At 37.7% G+C, this 20199-nt stretch overlaps 2 protein-coding genes, 1 long non-coding RNA gene, 1 other non-coding gene and 1 pseudogene across 4 annotated transcripts; 2 read left to right on the plus strand and 3 right to left on the minus strand.

The window, feature by feature from the left end:
- Positions 1 to 41: 41 nt before the first annotated feature.
- On the minus strand, positions 42 to 1586 carry PNSB4 (NDH dependent flow 6). The gene is made up of 6 exons (XM_021964932.2): positions 1383 to 1586; positions 1233 to 1277; positions 949 to 1111; positions 775 to 830; positions 454 to 525; positions 42 to 291 (listed from the first exon to the last, which is right to left on the minus strand). The coding sequence occupies exons 1-6, from the start codon at positions 1488 to 1490 to the stop codon at positions 163 to 165; spliced, it is 573 nt and encodes a 190-aa protein (XP_021820624.2). The 5' UTR covers positions 1491 to 1586; the 3' UTR covers positions 42 to 162.
- Positions 1587 to 1683: 97 nt separating this feature from the next.
- Positions 1684 to 1757, plus strand: TRNAI-AAU (transfer RNA isoleucine (anticodon AAU)). Its single transcript has one exon. It is a non-coding gene; the product is annotated as a tRNA-Ile (tRNA).
- A 91-nt stretch (positions 1758 to 1848) lies between these two features.
- On the plus strand, positions 1849 to 3382 carry LOC110762322 (ER membrane protein, putative (DUF962)). The gene is made up of 4 exons (XM_021964930.2): positions 1849 to 2356; positions 2741 to 2803; positions 2938 to 3009; positions 3092 to 3382. The coding sequence occupies exons 1-4, from the start codon at positions 2018 to 2020 to the stop codon at positions 3206 to 3208; spliced, it is 591 nt and encodes a 196-aa protein (XP_021820622.1). The 5' UTR covers positions 1849 to 2017; the 3' UTR covers positions 3209 to 3382.
- On the minus strand, positions 3329 to 5179 carry LOC110762321 (pentatricopeptide repeat-containing protein At4g21065 pseudogene; annotated as a pseudogene).
- An 8810-nt stretch (positions 5180 to 13989) lies between these two features.
- Positions 13990 to 15478, minus strand: LOC148294608 (uncharacterized). Its single transcript, XR_015836121.1, has 3 exons — positions 14405 to 15478; positions 14198 to 14297; positions 13990 to 14115 (listed from the first exon to the last, which is right to left on the minus strand). It is a non-coding gene; the product is annotated as an uncharacterized LOC148294608 (long non-coding RNA).
- Between the last annotated feature and the right edge of the window lie 4721 nt (positions 15479 to 20199).

A 20199-nucleotide genomic window follows, 5' to 3' on the forward strand; every position in this document is an offset into this window, starting at 1 on the left:
GTTTTTTGCAGAACTAACTGTAAATATAAAAAAACAAAAGATTAAAAAGATTAATTCAAACATTCAAAGGTTTGAATTAATATATAGTATATATACAAATTACAAGAACTTCTGGATGTTTGAAGGGGTGGAAGAACAGTGAAAGAATATTAAACAATCATTTCACTTGACAAGCTCCTCCTCCTTACCAGCCTCTTCCAACTCTCTCAAGCTTCCAACCTTCTGCTCTATCTCCTCAATCAGCTCCTCCCTCCACAACTCTGCTCTTGCAGATTCTTCAATGTCTGCTTGCTGCATCACCAACCATTAATTATACCTCAATCAGATTTTTAAGTTGCTGGCCAACTACCATTGATATAGGAGGAGGTATCTATACATGTGGAGATGCTGTTTGAAGTTACATATAAAGTGGGACCCAGAAGTGCATGGAAAATAATGAACTTAAGTAAGTACCTTCTCATAAATCCAATGTCCAGTACCATCACCTCCATCTTTTCTGTACGCTTCTGAATCATAGTATGGATCCTGAAACATTCTCCAACATTTCAGAATGCTCTCTAAAACTAAGCTAATGAAAATATTACAATTAATGTAATAAGCAAGATCTCTTTCTACGGGGAATTTTAGATTAATAAAATAAAACGATATAAAAATTAATAAATTAAATATATGGATCCTAAATATAAATATATATATATTATAATATACGAATTCACAAAAACTACAAGTGTCCAAAGAAAAGAATGAAGTGAGACTAAATATAGCTACTTATACCTTCATGGAACCAAAGAATAAGCATCCCCAACAAGTGAACATGATGTAAAAAGTATCTACAAATAGGAAAGGGAGGGGTTAAACAAAAAATCTGTCACAATTTTCATGCATCCTAATCCATCAGAGAGTACATAGAAAAACTAATCAAAAAAACCTTAGGAAAGGTGTACTTACAGACGTTCTTTATGGATTCATCACTGAGATGCACAATAGATTTGTGGGTTATAAGGTCTCTTTGGCCTTCTATATGTTCAACTAGAACTGCCATCAAAGGCCAATCTGGGAAAGCATTTGTTTTGCATAAAGAGGCTCTTTTGCTATTCTTCCCAACTACAAGCTATTGAACAAAATATAAGACATGAAGTTAATGCAGTAAATGGTTTAACATATTCATGATTCTGTTTTTTGCTAATTAAGAAACCAATAAGGGAAGAGAAATTCACAAACTGCTTAATTACCTGCTTGCCCCCACTGAAAAGTTCAGAGCTTGAAGACTGCCTAAGCTGCAAAAGAAAGGCACTCTAAGCATTTTCATGTACCATTTTAAACATAACAAGCAAAGCAGCAAAACAAAAAAAGTCATTAACAAGGGAAGGTTGGATTTTTACCAATCTGGTACATGCGCTCATGTGACTCATGTCCAATTTAGTTGTTTGCATAGAGGAGCTATGAATATGTGGACTGATAATGGTGAAACCCATGATTGCTTCTGCCATTGTCTCCAATGAGTTGAAAAAGATGCAGTTGTAAATTGAAGTGTGAGAGTTTAGGCTGCAGTTTTTGTTTTGTTTTTCATTGGATTGGAGGGAAAGTGGATAAGAGAATCATTTGCGTCCACCCTTCTATCACCTTATGAAACATTTAAAATATAATATTATAAATATAATGTTTAAAGAAGGTTTACCAACTGGCCTATTAGCTCAGCTGGTTAGAGCGTCGTGCTAATAACGCGAAGGTCGCAGGTTCGAGACCTGCATGGGCCATTTCTTTTTATCTTTATCCTTTTGTTTTGTTTTTTAATTTTTAATGTTCAACTTCAAAGAAAAGACACCACTTCAAAGAAAAGACACCAATAGCCAACAGAATAATCAATCACAATCAAGGAAAGTTCAGAGCTTTCGATGTGCTATTAGGCTCTTGTTTTCTACGAATTCTGTCTACTTCTTCGTCCTCTTATACACACTTTGTTTGATTTTCCTCATCTCTTTTTCTCGGAAAATCTGTCTTCTTTACAAGAAATTTTATGGGGAGGACTGGTTTGTTTGATCTTGAAAGGCACTTCGCCTTCTACGGCGCATACCACAACAACCCAGTTAACATTTTGATACACACTGTGTTTGTGTGGCCGATAATGTTCACCTCTATGGTTCTTTTGTACTTCACACCTTCTCTGTACACTTTCCCAGCTGGGTTCAGTCATGATTTTCTGTTGAATTTTGGGTTTGTTTTCACTGTGATCTATGCCTTGTTTTATGTCTGCTTGGATAAGAAAGCTGGGTCTTTGGCTGCTTTGCTCTGTGTTCTCTGTTGGGTTGGAGCCAGTTTGCTTGCTGGTCGCCTTGGATTTTCTTTGGCATGGAAGGTAAGCTTCTCTGTTTTAGCTTATGTCTTGTTTGTTGATGATATGATTTTGGGGGAAACCACAAAGATAACAAATTGGGGATAATTTTAAAATTCAGTCTAAGGCCTATGCTAAAGTATTTTCTGATTGTAATTCTAAGCATCAAAATGGCACTGGGATGGTTAAGTTTCCTCTCTTGTTGCTTAGGAATTCTGATTAGATGAATTTGAGGAACCACATGGCACGCACTTGGATGAACTCTCCCCAAAGATTGAAACTTTAAACTAGAAATTTGGGCAATAGCATTTTCCAATTGGTATTGCAGGTCTTTTGAGGTTGAAACACCAATTACAGGGTCTATGTTGAAAACTGAAATCCTACTTGTTTGATGAAATACTTATTCAGGTTGTGCTGGCTGCTCAGTTGTTCTGTTGGACTGGACAGTTCATAGGCCATGGGGTGTTTGAGGTGACTAATTTTGGGCTTTTGAAACTTTATGCCTTGTTCCCATGTTCCTAACATAGTATACATTTCCCTGTAATATTTTCATTAGTGAAAATGAACGGAATTTATATATATCTTACGATAATTTTTCGTTTTAGAAACGAGCACCAGCTCTTTTGGACAACCTCGTTCAAGCATTTCTAATGGCGCCTTATTTCGTGCTGCTTGAGGTACGTCCTTAAATCCCATCTAGATTGGAGATGGCTTCTCTATGTGATGATGAGTGAGTCATGTTTCTGTTGCATCGTGCAGGTTCTTCAAACAGCGTTCGGCTATGAACCTTATCCCGGGTTTCATGCAAGTGTGAAAGAAAAGATAGACGCCAACCTCAACGAGTGGCACGAGAAGAAACAGAAGAAAATCTCTTAGTGTAGATCAGCCACATGAGACTGTACTAGTGTAGATCAGCCACATGAGACTGTACTAGTGTAGTTTAGCCTCCTGAAAAGAATGAGATGAATGTACTGGTCTGTATCCATATCCATCAAGTACACAAACTTTAGATGGAAATCTATAAATAAAATTTCCAGACTTGAGCCGGAACTGAGCAATATAGTTATCCATTTGAAATGATCTCTGAGCTCTAAATTGTCTAAGTAAGCTTCCTACGTAGCAGTATATTACACAGGCGACAACTTTCAACTATAGTAATTGCTGTATCTATTTCTTCAGAATAGGCTTCGGTTGAGTCCATTTCAAACCTCATATCATATGAGAAATGCTCCAACCAGGCTATTACCAGGCTCTGGTTTTTGAACTCCCTTGTCCTTCATTGATTTCCTCACACTCATAACTTCGTTCCATCGGCCCACACTTGCATACATGTTAGCCAGAAGAACATAGTCGCTGCTATGACCTTGATCTGGTTCCAGCTCCAAAAGATGGCTCCTCACCTTTTCCCCAAGCTCAACGTCAGCATGCACCTGACATGCGGCCAACAATGTCCTCCATACAATGGCATTACACTCCATTGGCATGCTCCTGATTAAATTGTAGGCCTCCTCCACATACCCAGCTCGCCCCAACATATCAACCATGCATCCATAGTGCTTCATTGTTGGTTGAATATGATACTCTTTGCTCATAACATCAAAATATCTTCTTCCTTCATCAACCATCCCTCCATGACTACAAGCACACAAAACTCCCAAGAAAGTAACACCATCTGGTATCTCAAGCTTTTCCTCCAACATTTTCGAGAACAATTCCAAAGCATCGTCCTCATGGCCATGCGTTGCAAGCCCCAGAATTGTCGTGTTCCATGACACTATGTTCTTCCCTTCCATCTTACGGAATGTCTCATATGCTTCTTCAAAAGCTCCACACTTTGCATACATGTCGATGAGCGAATTAGACACCGTCACAATATCGCCAAGATTCACATGATCAATACAAGAATGAACCCACCTCCCAAAATCTAATGCCCCCAATGTAGAACATGCCGAGAGGGTCACAACCACGGTGGCCTCATCAGGCTCTACGCCGCTCTGTAGCAGTCGTAAGAACAAGTCAAGTGCTTCCTTGCACTTTCCACAATTGACATGACTATCAATGATAGTGTTCCAAGCCACTAAATCTGGACTAGGTATTTCGTCAAACAGTTTGGTTGCAGTTCGGTCATCCCGCAACGCACCATAGATATGAATAAGAGTGTTCCTCACAAACAAATGAGACTCCAGCCCAAGTTTCAGAGTGGCACAATGCATCTGTTTGCCCAACATATATGAACCCAATTGCCCACAAGCCTTGAGCAAGAAGGAGAGTGTGAAATTGTCAGCCACCTCTCCTTTCTCTTGCATTCTCTTATAAAACTCAAATGCCTTTTCAGGCTTCCTGGTTTTCCCAAACCCCCTAATCATAGTATTCCATAGAAACCCATCTGGGTTTTCAATGCTGCTGAAAACCGAGGCCGCATAGTTCATGTCTCCACGCTCCGAAACCGCGCAAAAAGATATGATCTTTCCAAGAACAAAGGGGTTTTGATCGACCCCATTACGGATGATATGGCCATGGGTTTGCTTTACCTCTTTCATGGTGGTGCACTGCTTGAAAAGGGACATAACCTTGTGCACCTTTTGAAATATGGCGTCACGCATTTTATGTTTTGGTTGGGGCCTTTGTATTCTTGGGGCTTCAACTTGTAATGGGCAATTTTCACTTGGTGCCCTTTTCGGGCTCCTCTGAAAATTGTCTCAGCCGAAAAAAGAAAAAAAGAAGAAGAGAGAAGTCTTTTGGGTGTGTGTCTACGCATGTGGTTCACCTTATCTTTCCCTTGTTTGTTTGGGTGAATTCTTTTGGTTTGGACTCAAAAAGGAAGTTTAGTTTTGCCAAAATGTAAATTTCAACCTGTAATGTGGTTGCCTTTATATTTGAAAACAATAACTAGGTTTTGCCTTTATACTTAACCAATGCCAAATGAGTTTACTCGGTGGCACAAACAGGATTTGCTCGTTTGTCTAACATGATCTATTCGTGTGAGTGTGTGTTGTTGGGCCAAAGCCGAAGGACAAAAGAAAGCAACTCATCTAGATTAATGCTTGCCGTTTTTCTGAAAATTGCAAGGACAACGTTGTTCTTATGCTCACAATAGAAGGGTTAAGTTTTTGAAATTAAGGGTTAAGGTTAACTTGTACACAACAAAATAGATTACACATGTTCTCTTCAATCCAAGTAACACAGATGCAAATTTGGAATTTGCTGGAAATAAACAATTTCTAAGATTTTTTTTTTAAGGATTAAATAGTAACAATCATAATTTCAGCTTGTCCATGGCATTAGATATATTTGTACACATAGTTCATCAAATAATCTCACAACTCTTCTCTGTCTGCACAAGTCATTGAGCCTATAACTTTCTTTTTGGTAATTACAACTCCACAAGTCCTTGCTTGTAATAACCTACCTTCATCAAATTATTCACAGAACCTCTTATTCTGCAGCCTACAACAACGTTCATGTGTGATCTAAGATTTATATTTGTTATCCTCATGCAGTAGGTTTGACAATGCTCTAAGTCGGTTGTTGTCCCACATCAACCATAGTTTTTCACATTATCAACGTTAAAGCTTTTTCACAGTACCAACAAGTCAGACACTAGGAGGAAAGCCTTTACGGTCACTTCAAATTTTGGAAGAATCTTGTTGATGGTTTCGAGAGCTTTCTGGAAAGCTACTTCAGCTATACCTTTAACTTCATGGAGACTCTCTGTGCACAGAGGAAAGTAGCCTTTTTTCAGTTGCTACCCATACTATAACCGTAAATTATCAAAGATGTGAAAGAGGAAAGCTAAACATATATGGCTAAGTTACAAAGCTCCTACTTTGTGTGCTTTGCATTTTCTATATTTTTTAATCTATTTTTAGTCTTGAACATGAACTATATGATGAGTTGGAGCAGTTGAGCAGCAGAAGAAGGTGAACACTATAACTCGGGTAAACAAAGTCTCACATTCAATTCAACACACACAACAACAAAGCATGGACGCGGCACGGGAAGCTAAGTGAAAAAAAAGGCAAAAACAATCACTTTGTAAAACTAAAAGAGAAAAAAGCAAATTTTAAAAAGAAAGATAAGGAGAGAGGCAGAGTGAGACTAAAGAAAAGCAAAATAAAAGGTCTTTCTCACATACACGGATGCCCTATCCTATGGAATGAGGGAAGGATGCCCAACATTACTTGTTGGATTTCATTCTTTTTGTTTAGTTTGGAAGACCTTTTGTTCTCTTTTTATAAATTAGAACCCAAGAATTCTACATCGTAAGCGAAGAATGCAACCACATGGCTGCTGTACACATGAATTTGAAAATGGATAAAAACTCATTCCAAAATTGTAATTGTTTGTACCCAGTTTTTATAAATGAACAAAAAATAATTTATTTTTTAAAAAAGAATATTTTAAAGGCTCAAGCCCAACGGCCTTTGTCTTTTTCCTCAAAACCAAAGGACCCCCTTTACTTAGAGGGCCGTCAGTATAGAAGTAATCCAAGGCCCTAGAACAGGAAGCCCAGACTTTTGAGTCGCACTAAAGTTAAAAAGATCGGTAACCATTATATATAGACCCACGTGAGGGCCTAAAGGAGGTTATCACCATCAATGACGACTTGACTCTTTTCTTGCCCAACAAGGAAGCGAGCTGTACGAAAGCCACCGAAACCAGAGAAGGACCAAGCTGCTAGCCGGATTTTCTAGTACAAAGGACTCAAATCAAAGGATTGTCACAAAGGACCAGCAGTTCTTGTCAGAAACGTTCCATCATCCCTCTTATGAACCAGTTTAGATCAACAAATTAACAGCTGACTTTGGGCAGCAACCAAATATCCTTTCTCAGCATCCATCATTGCAAGCTCTCTCCTTGCCTATAAATAAAAAGCCTTTGCCGCAAAAGAAGGGGACACAACATCCATCATTGTTCACCCCATTCAGATTGAATATTTGAGAGGTAGTGAAAATTCTATCCCAGATTTCCTTATCAGAGAATTTCTTCAGGACAAACAATGGCATAAAAAGAAACAAAAAAGCAAGGCAAGCAACCAGTCAGACAACTCCCAGCTTCAATGATCCCTGTCAAATCAGAACAACCTTCCCAAGTCATCTCTCATCCAGGTTATTCCACCATTCAAATATCAAATAGATTTACTACCTTAGGATCCACAGTCAGCAACATTCGTCCCAATTACCAGTCAACTCTTATTTCCAGTTATGATCCATTTCAAGTTTTAACCCCCTCGCCATCCCGTTCTCCAGTCAGTCAGAAAAAGTCCTCTCCTTATTTCCCAAAGAGCAGTCACACCCTCTTTCTCATTGAACCATGCTTTAGTAACTTGTCCAACCCAGTCAAAATAGCCAAAGCCTATTTTTCCTCCTAATTTACATTACATACCCCCACATCCTTCCAAGTCACTTAAATATTATCGAAATATCCTTCTCGAAACCCAGACTTTAGAAATTAGACCAATCAAAGATAGAAATGACCCAAATATCATTCTCTATCACTCCATGTATATTCAAAAAAATTCTCAGTCAATCTGAATGGGGTGAACACCCTTATTCTCTTAAGACACTTAATTCCAGTCTCCAATACAGTTACTATAATTACATTGAAGCCTGACACACCATTTTCCTCCACCAAACTGAGGATTTTAGTCATTCATGGTTCGTCAACTTTGATAGTAAATTTAGAAGTACTTTTCCCTACTGGTTTTCTTCCTAGTGGGAAAAACATGGTCCAACTCTTGAAATTCTTCCCCCCAATCTTAAAGAGTCAGTCATGTATTTTTCCAGTAAATACAAATTCAAAGAAGGAGATTAATTTTTTTCCAAATCTTTTAATTTTCATAGCCAAAGACAAAGTCCCCTGGATCCTGAAATAGTCCTATCAAGTCAACTGGGAATCCCGTATTCTTTCTAGGCAAATCTCCATCAAATGGTGGGATAAGTTCAAGTCAGAAAGAATTGTTGACCAGGTTAATGTTGAATTCCCTCCAGTCAAGGTTCCTCAATCAAAGCCTTCTTGCTCCGGCACATCTCATTCTTCCCTCCCAATTGAAGGAAGATCCAAGTCATAAATAAAAGAATTAGCCAGACAATTAATGATTCAAGCCTCCCAGATGGTGCTAAAATATGAATATGGGTTTGAATATGTTAGGTTCTTATTTTTATTCTTCTCCATAAGGAGGTATATATAAGAGTTTACATGAGAGCTTTACAAGGAATTAGATCCAGTAAAGATTAGGAAAGTATCTCCTAATTATACAATGATTTGACAACTCTATAAAATAGGAAAGTAAATCACTTAATTAACCAAAGGAAATAAATCTATAAAATAGGAAAGTAAATCCCCTAATTAATCAAAGGAAATAAATCCATAAAATAGGAAAGTAAATCCCCTAATTAATCAAGGAAATAAATCTCTTTGATTAATTAGGAGACTCACTTCAACACTCCTCCTCAAGTTGGTGCATATACATCACAAATGCCCAACTTGGTAAGTGAGTCAAGAAATTCGTAGCACCCAAGTCGATAAGCCATGCAATTCAGGCAGAGTCTTTGGCGATCGGTCGCTTTCTTCGGGAGACCGGTCGTTTGCTTAGGGCGACCGGTCGTTTTGAGTCTGCAATAAGAGAAGTAAAAAATGATATGAGAATGTGAGGGATTTTGATTGGAGGAATTTGATTTGAGGAATTTGATGTATGAATTTGATGTAGGAATTGGATTTGAGAGGTATGTGTATAAGATTTGAGTATGATATGATATGATATGATTTGATTTGATTTGATTTGATTTGATTTGATTATGAGAAATTTGAGATAAGGCATTTGAGGACTTTAGATTTGAGGGATTTGATTTGAGTATGAGAAATTTGAGATTTGAGTATGAGAAATTTGAGATAAGACATTTGAGGACTTTAGATTTGAGGGATTTGGATTTGGGAGAATTCGGAAACGATATCCATGGCAGCGGAATGATTGAAGAATAAAAGAAAAAAGATGTGTTTAGGGTTTCGGGATAAGAGTATATGAGGATTCGGGTTTAGGCCTGAATCTGAAACTGGAAATACGAGGAATACGATATGAGGGATGTGATTTTGGGTAAGAGGAAGACGATATGAGGAATTCGATTTAGGATACAAGGATACGGTACGAGGATATGAGGAATACGATACGAGGAATGTAAAGAACACAGAAACCCTGTGAATTCGGTTAAAGGACACAGAAACCCTGTGAACACGGCTAAAGGACACAGAAACCCTGTGAACATGGCTTAAGAACATAGAAACTTCTCTTCAATTCTCTTCTCCCCCTGAAGAGAAGGGTATGTCGGAGTCAAGAAAGAGGCAAAATCTCCATGAGAATAAGAAACAGATCCTTTTTCACTCCCCCTCCCCCCCTTGAAGAGGAGGGGAGGAGAAATTTTGATATGAGAATTTAGAGACAACCGAGGATCGATTGCTCCGATACCATGCTAAAATATGAATATGGGTTTGAATATGTTAGGTTCTTATTTTTATTCTTCTCCATAAGGAGGTATATATAAGAGTTTACATGAGAGCTTTACAAGGAATTAGATCCAGTAAAGGATTAGGAAAGTATCTCCTAATTATACAATGATTTGACAACTCTATAAAATAGGAAAGTAAACCACTTAATTAACCAAAGGAAATAAATCTATAAAATAGGAAAGTAAATCCCCTAATTAATCAAAGGAAATAAATCTATAAAATAGGAAAGTAAATCCCCTAATTAATCAAGGAAATAAATCTCCTTGATTAATTAGGAGACTCACTTCAACAGATGGATGATGATGAAGATGTTTCCCCAAGGTCACAATCCACTCCAGCCTCCTCTTTCAGTCAAACACAAAATCCATCAATCGGTCAAAAAGATTCCACGCATAAATTCGGATGGGCCGACTACCCCGACAGTCAAGACCCCTATGATTTGAATGAAGACTAAAGCAAAAGCAAAAGCTAGAATAATGTCTTCAAGACCCGTGCCTCTACATTCAATATTCCCTGCATAAAGACTAATAAGGTCAAGGTAAAAGTAAAAGTGAAAGTAAGAAAGCAGAAGTAAAAGCAGAAAAAGAAAATAGTCAAGAGCCCCGTGCCTCCACAGTCACCAATAGCTGTCGACATCACAGTAGTCTGGCTCTTTAAATAGAGGTTCATTTCACATTGTGAAGTCAAGTTGCAATTTTAGTTTTCAGTTTCAAAGTTCTCTAAGAAGCATTACTCCGAAGAACACTTTTAAAATATGAGTGCTATCTATCAATAAAAATTTCCAAGATTTTTTGTAAGCCTACAACTTCATCAATTTCATTATAAGCATTAATTTTAAATTATGTTTTTTTTATAATGTGTATCTATTCACTGCTAACATTTTATTATTATCTATCTTTATTTGTAATACTAAGTATCTATATATATATAGGGTAATGATTTCCCCACTTCCTTTTTATCCACTTACACTCCTTTTTTAGTTATAAAATGGAGTGTAAGTGGATAAAATTGGAGTGGGGAAATCACCACTATATATATACTGCAACTCTATATTTTAATTGTTTGGCACATATATATAGAACATCATTTTGTTGACCACCGCGAATCTCACGGCCTGTTACCCCGGGCCGAGGGGATCTGCGTCAACTCGGGTCGTCCTTCTTTGGTGCAGTGCGTTTGTGCGCGGGCGTGCCAGCTCGGTCTACCGTGCATTCGAGGATGGTGAGGGTGGATGGGTAGAGGAATCGCGCGCTTGTTTGAGTTTAACTTCTAATTAGAGCAATTGTGGTCGAGAGAGGAACTGATCTCGGCCGTCGGGTTCATGACCTGAGCTACAAGGCCGTTAATGGTGGTTGCAAGTGGGGGGGGGGGGGTTAGGTGGTTCTCCGGCGCCTTGAAAACTAAGGGTCGTATGATATATTGATGAATGGATTTTCCTACAAGTTGTCACTACTCCTAAGAAAGCAAGTAAAGATATTGAAAGTGCATTACAGGAAGATAAATTACATGAAGTAAATGACAGGAAAATATAATCTGCTCCGTGGGAGGCTTGTGTTTGGTGTTGAACCCTTTAAACTTAGTTGAAGCCCGGTATTTATAGGGGAGGTCATGAGAAGACAATCAGGCTAAAAATCTGCATGATGAGGCTGATCAGAGATAGTGGGTAGTCGAGCTGACGTTTGGGGACGTGAAGTATGGTGGTGTGACCCCCATAAATCTCGGCCGCCGCCTTGATGGTGGGCTCTGCCTCTTGGGCCTTAGAGGAGCATTTAATGTCCTGGTCTGGTGGTTGGTGACTCAATCTTACAAGTCGTGAGATTTTTACACCTAATCACCCTGATTTTACTCGCCATATCCTGACTTCAATCACTTCCCCTCTTCTCTTGTGCATTAAATGCTCTCACGCGGACCGTGGGCCCTCTATTGTAGTCAAGGGCGTTACTTCACTAAATGAAGTGTGGGGCCTTGATGCCACGTGGCGACGTCACTTGATCTTTTCCGCTTTGGCTGTGTACTTGGGAGTATATTAATTTCTTTGTTTATGTTCACCGTGGCCGTGGCCGTGACGGTTTTGCCTTCACGGCTCAACCTTTATTCTACGAGAGAAACGAACCACAACTCAATGCGCTCGGCCCCTTCTAGGTATGCGCTTCAGCCAAGAGGTTGCTCCTTCGGTCGGCCTCATAGGCCGAGATTTCTAGGCACAAACACATTTGAGGAGTTGTAAGCCTTGCATGAAAAGATATAAGATGTTGGTCTCAACCTATCGCAAATTAGTTTTGGGTTCGGATGCTCTGTAACTTGTACATTTCTATATTCCTTTGGATTATCAACATTTAAAAACAAAGTTGTGATGCTTTAGTTTATTAGGACAAACCTGTAAAAGAAAATAGAAATTCATGCATTGGCATTGTACTTAATTTATTCGTTTATTAAACTATAAGAACATTCATATAAACATATTGAAATGCCCTTTAGCATTTCAGATTGGAAAAGTTTGAAAATAGGTAAAGATTTATTTAGTTTTTCAGTTTGAAAGTATTTAGATTTACTTCTCTCTCTCTCTATATATATAGAGAGAGAGAGTTTCAAACATAATTCAGGCTAAAATGGATAAAAACACATTCCAAAGTAATATCACAAGCAAGAAAGAGATGTAAATGTTATAAAATAGTCTAAATATGAAAGTACCACTAAATATTAGGGTGAAATTGTATTTGCTCTTGTGGTTTTATACTGGTAGAATTTAGTCTCTCAGATAAAACTCTTCTAACTCTCAGATCTTTCACTCTCTTTTCTCTTCGGATTGATGTGTGTTTAGCAAAGCAAGAGTGATGCCTATTTATAGGCAAAGTAGCTTAAGCATGTTGGCCTCCCGTGAATGCACAATTCTTCAATAGTAACCATGCATGTGAATGCTTCCAACATGTGAGCTCCACACAAAGACTTTTACAACAGTAAAAACTTTGTACCTCTTTTACCGATTCCTCCCATTCCAACTTTTTGCTAACCCACGATACCATGCCTCTACTTTTTCTTTTTCTTTTTCATGGCCTTCATCTACAAAATACAACATCAATATTCGTTTTAGTAGCAAGAAATGTCAAAAATGAAAGAAAAAGAATTCATGTATTGAAATGTATAAATTATGTACCTCAAGTTGATCGTGAGGCATGATGGTTGAGAGTTTTGAGGTGTTGTGTAGAATTTGTTAAGGGGTAGGGAGGAGGAGACTTGGTTTCAGTTTAGTGCTTGCTGGAGAGAGAGAGAGAGAGAGAGAGAGAGAGAGAGAGAGTTTTGATCTGCAGGCAGTGGGGAAGAAGGGGTGGGTGGGGGTTGAATATATTATTGAGGTGCCTTGCGTCTTGTTACTGTAGCATGATTGTGATTGGGTGTCACATGTGAATCATATACATATCTCATATATTTCTTTCACTTTGGCATGTAGAAATCATAGAAATTAAAAACACCGCATGTGATGCCTGCTTGCTTTTGATTTAGTGAAATGGCATGTAGAAATCATAGTTTTCCAAACCATCACTCATGGCAGTAGTGACCAATCCCAAACAAAAACAACAAAACCAACTGCCCTTTGGTTTTGGCAAGTTTCTCTTGGTCTATATCTGCCTAGGATTCTAGGAATTACTCATGAAATATAATGTGTCCGTTAGTGATATGATAAATGGGTCATTGAAAAGTGGTTAGCCAAGAAAAAAGATAAAGAAAGGAGGACGTTGACGTTTTTACCTTATACATGTCTGGATTAAGAACATTCAATTCAGCCATAGAGAGTCTTCTAGAATTGTCTAATTGCTAAGGCGCTAGTTGTGGCATTGCAGAAGGTGGCAACATTCTTATAGGGTTTGTAAAATCACTAAAGCTGCATTGGTTGTGTTTTTTTTTTCTTTATATAAGAGAGCTTATTAGTTCAGGTTAAAAGACAAATGCACATCCATATTAGAAACGAATGGTAAAATATCATACAATGTTTTGTACAACTGCAATTCTGGTATATCTGGGTTAATGAAAAGCAAAGTTGAAATGGTATTATTTAAGACAGTTTTTCCTGCATATTGATAAATAAGAGATTAGATTTGCTTTTGGTGAAGATATTTGAGAATGATTAATAGAAAGAATGAGAAATAAATTGCATACCTTGGAATTCTTTAACTTTTAGGCTTGTAAAAACCACAAGTGTGGGTGGGACTAACTATTGTAAAGCTTTCACATCGAAAGTTTTTTCTGTGTCACCCCACAAAGTGACTCTAATTTTCTCTTTCCTGCAGCAACAGAGGAAAAAAACCATTTTAATAAGAAAGCTAACAGGTTGACAATTTATAGATGTTTTGTTAACAGTTTTACCTTATATTCTCAATGTGAATTTCACACTTTGTTTCAAGTCTCGTGTTGCCAACCATTTTGGTTTCCAGATCTTGCACGGCAGTGATGCGGCCCAGAACATCTTGCAATTTTACAAAATAGCATTATAAGATTATTAGAATATGTAAAACCTCAAGTACTCAAAACGCCATTTAAAAAAACTAATTGTATGTGTATGCAGATTGCTACCTGTTAGAATTGAATTATCATTTATCCGAGAGGATAGGTGGTTGTAATCAATAAAGTAGAAATGATGTGTTGGAATTGCTGGCTGAACATTCAATAATTTTTTGAAAACTGTTCATGCATTGAAGATCAATGATGCAACATGTGGAACGACTTGGAATGACGATTTGCTTTTTGCGATATAAAAATGACCGATGTCATAAACACATGCAGTCTCTATCCTTGGAGCCACCAAGTCATAATCAATCTCTCTAATTGTTGCTTGAATCACATCTCTCTGCATCATTGAAAAAAGAAAAGAAAAAAGTCATAGACCACAAAAGGACAATCCATTCTTGAATTTAAAAGTAGGATATGGTATATAACAAACCAATATAAGCAAATCATCAATCTGCTAAACTAAAAGCATTGACGATTAATGAGGGAGAAAGGCATTGCAAATTAATTGAGTTGTTGAAGTATGGATATACATTCAATTGAAAGCAATTAACATTTTAAATGTAAATTGTAGGCCAAAATTATAAATAAAAAAATGCTAGGGATTAGATTGTACAATTAGCAATGAAAGTTGATCAATAAGACTTATTGATGTTCAAAATATATAAAAGGTTTTTTGTTCATGGCCATGAAGAAAATAATGGCTCTTTTTTTGTTTGTGGCATACACATAATTTCAGATGCGTGTTGTATTAATAACTGACACAAATTAATGTGCAATCATCCAATTAAAAATACCCTCAAGTGCACGAATCTATTGAGGTATAGATTATGCAAGTACGGAGTTGATCCCACGAAGAACTGTCGGCTTATTAAAAGTTCTAAAATGAGTACGTAAAGAAAACTTATTTAACACAACACAAATGTACAATACAAATTGGAATCAAAATATGAGTAAGGAAAGGTAAAAGAAAAGGAACAAAACAAGAAACCAAAGATAAACACAAACAGCAATTTCTATCACCCTTTTATCACCACTGTATCACATGTTTATCACCATTTGGACAGATTCGTTTCTCTGTTTTTCAACTTCGACCTCTGTTCAGTGTTTGGCCTACAACTTTCCAACCATTTGTCCAAATTTCACACTCTTTATATGGTTGGATTCAGCACCGAAAAAAAAAGAACTCTATGCGGACCAAATGTTAAAAACAGTTATGGAAATAAACAGAATTCAATGAAGAAAACACACTACATTTCCAGCAACAAAAACACACACAAATGGGGGGGGGGGGGGGGGGGGGGGGGTGGTGTTTGTGTTGATTTGAGTGACCTAATTCTAATGCTTGAATGTAAATGAACTCTAATTTAAACAAGAATGACAATAATGAAAATCAAAAGTGAAAGTGAAATGTAACAAATACTTGGGTTTCGGAATCCACCCTAAAAAATTCTACCCATATTCATGGACACTCAAGTGATGAACTCTAAATGTGTTGATGAAGATGTTCGCAATCAAGACCGGAACTAGTGGCTCAAGACGCATTGATTCTCTCTAATATATATAAAGTGCAGGACTAGTGCTACAATACTTGTGCTTTCCCTAAAACGAAATCTAGGTGTGCTTAGTACTTCGATTCAATTACAAGAAAAACTCATTAAGTTCAAAGAGAATATGAACATCACAAGACCCCTAATAGCATGATGTTTACATTAGGTATTCAAGAAACCAATTCAAATGGATGATTCTTACTTCATCCATTTATTACTTAGGAAAACATGAGAATACACATAATCCCAACAACCTCAAGAAGCATGCTTTCAAAGGTGATCAATCAAAGAAAAACATATATCAAAGATAGATTATTTTAGTGAATGGGAATTCATCAACAATATCTAGAAATTCATACACTCAAGCATCAAAACAATAGAGTATTCATGTTTAGGGCTTCAACCTAAGCCCTAGCTATGAATTTTAGTTGTAACACATATTAAAAACAAAACTAGAAAGAGTTTACAGATTTTATGAAAATGGTGGAAGCTCAAGGTCTTCAATGGTGGAAAATCTCTTCCACTTCTTACTTGGCTGCCCTTGTCTTCCTCCTTTTGCTCTCTAGTTCAAAAACCTCTGCTCAAAAATCTGAAATTCAAGTCTGCCCAATTCAATTCCTCCGTTGAATGAATGAAGATGCCTTCATCATTCCTCATCCCTCCTTTCCAACTTTTACTAAAGTCTTTGTCTCCTTGTCTCATTGTCTCCTCCTCATGATTAAGTTTTGTTTTCACAAAGATGCTCTCAGAAAATTGCACTCAATCAAGTAATTTATTGTTACCAAATGGCATGGTAACAAGTAGAAATAAGATGACACCAAGTGGAGGTAAAACTGGCCCAAAACAGATTTCTAGAGCTGTAGTAACATGCTGGATCAGTTGGATAGGTTATACTTGTTCAATGGAGCTCAAATTCGGATATGTTGTAGTTAACATCCATTGGAACAAGTTTCATGAAGATCTTCACCTCATCCGAGCACCAAAGCTTGTTGATTTAAGGCCAAGAAATTGACTTACGAAAATGAACCAAAAACAGAATTTATAACCAATAAAGCATTTTTAGCTCATTTTCATTCTAACCAAGTTAAAGTCTAAGAAAACACAAAAAGGAAGTAAAAAGCTATAAAATGTCAAGAACTAACTCAAAATATTAGGTGAATAACATGACAAATCATGTGTAAAAATGAACCGAACAATGCGTTCTATATATTAAATTGTAGGAGTTATGATTCATGACCATATGTGTAGATATCTAGCAAATTGACTACATAGTATATGCTTGTTTTTAATCACTTGTAAAAGGCAGGTTTTACCTATTGACTACAATCCAAAATAATATCACAGATATACATTCCAATCAATTTTAACCGAAAATCATATAAAGAAACGATTAATATGATAAACTAAAATAATACACAATTAATAAAGCGAAAAAAAACACTCAAAATGAATTGTGCTCTTGTAACCATAAATATACATTTAATTGAATGCGGTGAGTATTCTAAATGCATATTAAAGGCCAAAAATATGAAAAATGGTAGGGGTTAGATTGCATAATCAACAAAAAGAATTGATTAATAAGACCTGCGTTAACTGTAGCACACCGACCGAACAAATTATTTTTATTTAATTATTTAGTTGTGTAATTATGTTTTTGCCCTTAGGAGTGGGGGTACTTTAGTCATATTTTTGTTTGGAAAGGAATTTGGGGAATTGAGTAGCACCGTTGCATAGAGCTCGTGAATACGAGTTCGTAGACACGCGGCAAGCTCAATTCGGAGTTAAAACGAAGAAGTTATGATTTACAGAAGTGCAGTGGCACAACGGTAAATATCGCGAAGTTCCAATTTAAGTAGGAAATCATATTCACTTTTTCGGGAACTCTCTCTCTCCCTCGCACATAACATGCCAAAACTTTGGCCAAAAGGATTTTGTCACTATGTTTTGAATCTGAAAAAAAAAAATAAAAAAATAAAAAAAAAGGGCTTTTGTCACTATAAAGATGTGTACAAAATGATTGCACAAAATAGAGGAAAGAAGGAGAGGGCGGCACTTTGTGCGTTGACTAGACAAAACTGATCAGATGAAGACCAAAAGGAAGGCTGGATTCGCAGCGTACCTCCCCAAGAGAAATCAACGGCTCCAGGCGCATCTCCAATAGTGCGTAGTAGCACGCCTCCCTAAGAGAAATCGACGGCTCCAGCCACATCTCCAACAGCGAACACGAAGCTTCCATGGTTGCCCCTCAACCAGCCCAACCAAGCTGGTTCGAAATGGAGGCGTCCTCTGAGTGAACGAAACATCAGGAGCAAAAGAGACTCTAAGGGGCAAGGGCAAAAAGGAAAAGTAGGAAAAGAAATTTTAGAGAATAGCAACTGGGTCTTTTTACTGTGCTGCTAAATAGGACAAAAGGGGACCAAAAATAGAAAGCAAGGGCAAAAACGTTACTTCAGTGTTCCTAATGAACTGCTTAGGAACAGTGAACTTTGGATTCAGTTTTATGTTATAAAATAAAATAATTAGAGTATGGAATTACCACTGAAAAATGATAGTGGAATTATATCTTTTCTTGTGGCGTTTGCACAGATTGAATTTCCTCTCAAATAGAAACTCACTCACGAATACTCAAATTTCTCTCTCCTTTTCTTTCTTCTCTCTTCTGTTGGTGTACATTACAGATGAACGAACAAGCCTATTTATAGGCGCTTCTGAAGTTTTCTCGTGAGTGTACAGTGCATTGTACAGTGTACTTCTGCCTAATTCCGTGAGCGTACAGTGCACTTTGCTTCATATTTTCAACCATGTGGGCTCCACTGTTTACAACAATCCAAGGATGATTGCAATGCTGAATATCAAGATGTGAGCTCCACTATTTACTATTTACAACACTCCCCCTTGGAGACCACATATCCCTAAATTAGTTGCCTCATTAAAACCTTGCCTGGAAAAACCTAGTGGGAAAAAAAACCGAAGCGAAGGAAAAAGAGTACAACTTTATTTCGGACATTAGAGTAATGTGAAGTGCGCTCATGTTGCCTCGTTAAAACCTTGCTAGGAAAAACCCAGTGGGAAAAACCCTAGTCGAAGGAAAAAGAGTACAACGCGCTTATGTCCTGTGTTAGAGGACTCTTGAATACTCCCCCTGATTTTGCATGCTCCAATTTGATTGTTTGCAGAGTTGTCGTAATCCGATGCCATGCACTAGCTTCTGGAATGTGCACTTGGGTAAGGACTTGGTGAAGAGATCTGCCAAGTTATCGCTTGAACGGATTTGTCTGACTTTGATTTCTTGATTCTTCTTAAGCTCATGCGTGTAGAAAAACTTTGGTGATATGTGCTTGGTCCGGTCACCCTTGATGTACCCTCCTGTGATTTGAGCAATACAAGCTGCATTGTCCTAATTTAGGATGGTTGGAGTGTCCGTTGCTGAGGGCAAAGCACAGGTGCTTCGAATGTAATGAATCATTGACCTTAACCAAACGCATTCACGACTGGCTTCATGGAGGGCAAGTATTTCTGAGTGATTGGAAGATGTGGCTACCAATGTTTGCTTTGTTGAGCGCCATGAGATTGCAGTTCCTCCACATGTAAACACATACCCAGTTTCTGAGCGTCCTTGATGTGGATCAGAGAGATATCCTGCATCAGCATACCCAACAATACTCGGGGCATTGGTCAATTCACTGGAATAGAATAAGCCCATGTCTGTCGTTCCACGAAGATATCGTAGAATATGTTTAACACCGCTCCAATGTCGGCTTGTTGGAGCAGAGTTGTATCTTGCTAACAAATTTACTGAAAATGCGATGTCAGGTCTGGTACATTGTGCTAAATACATTAAAGCACCTATTGCACTAAGATATGGTACTTCTGGACCAAGGACCATTTCATCATCCCCTTTCGGACGATATGGATCTTTCTTAGTGTCAAGCGACCGAACGACCATTGGTGTGCTAAGTGGATGGGCTTTATCCATGCCAAACCGCTTTAATACTTTTTCAGTATAATATGATTGATGCACCAAAATTCCATCAGCACTGTGCTCAATCTGTAGGCTAAGACAATATTTTGTCTTTCCAAGATCTTTCATCTCAACTTCGCGTTTGAGATAATCAGCAGTCTTTTGGAGCTCTTCAGGAGTTCCAATTAGATTCATATCATCAACATAGACGGCCACTATCACAAATCCAGACTCTGATTTCTTAATAAACACACATGGGCAGACAGGGTCGTTTGTGTATCCTTCTTTCAGTAAATACTTGCTGAGACGATTATACCACATTCGCCCAGATTGTTTCAACCCATATAATG

This window comes from Prunus avium, chromosome 5 (assembly GCF_965620075.1).
Source record: "Prunus avium chromosome 5, drPruAviu1.hap1.1, whole genome shotgun sequence".
Taxonomy (NCBI): domain Eukaryota; kingdom Viridiplantae; phylum Streptophyta; class Magnoliopsida; order Rosales; family Rosaceae; genus Prunus; species Prunus avium.

Bases quoted from the DNA above. Each gene is read 5' to 3' on its own strand.
- LOC110762322 (XM_021964930.2), top strand. From the start codon at position 2,018: ATGGGGAGGACTGGTTTGTTTGATCTTGAAAGGCACTTCGCCTTCTAC. The intron at 2,804-2,937 runs GTGACTAATTTT...TTTTCGTTTTAG, and splicing joins TAGGCCATGGGGTGTTTGAG to AAACGAGCACCAGCTCTTTT. The intron at 3,010-3,091 runs GTACGTCCTTAA...TGCATCGTGCAG, and splicing joins CTTATTTCGTGCTGCTTGAG to GTTCTTCAAACAGCGTTCGG.
- PNSB4 (XM_021964932.2), bottom strand. From the start codon at position 1,490: ATGGCAGAAGCAATCATGGGTTTCACCATTATCAGTCCACATATTCAT. The intron at 831-948 runs GTAAGTACACCT...TCCTATTTGTAG, and splicing joins TGAATCCATAAAGAACGTCT to ATACTTTTTACATCATGTTC. The intron at 526-774 runs GTATAAGTAGCT...AGAATGTTTCAG, and splicing joins TATTCTTTGGTTCCATGAAG to GATCCATACTATGATTCAGA.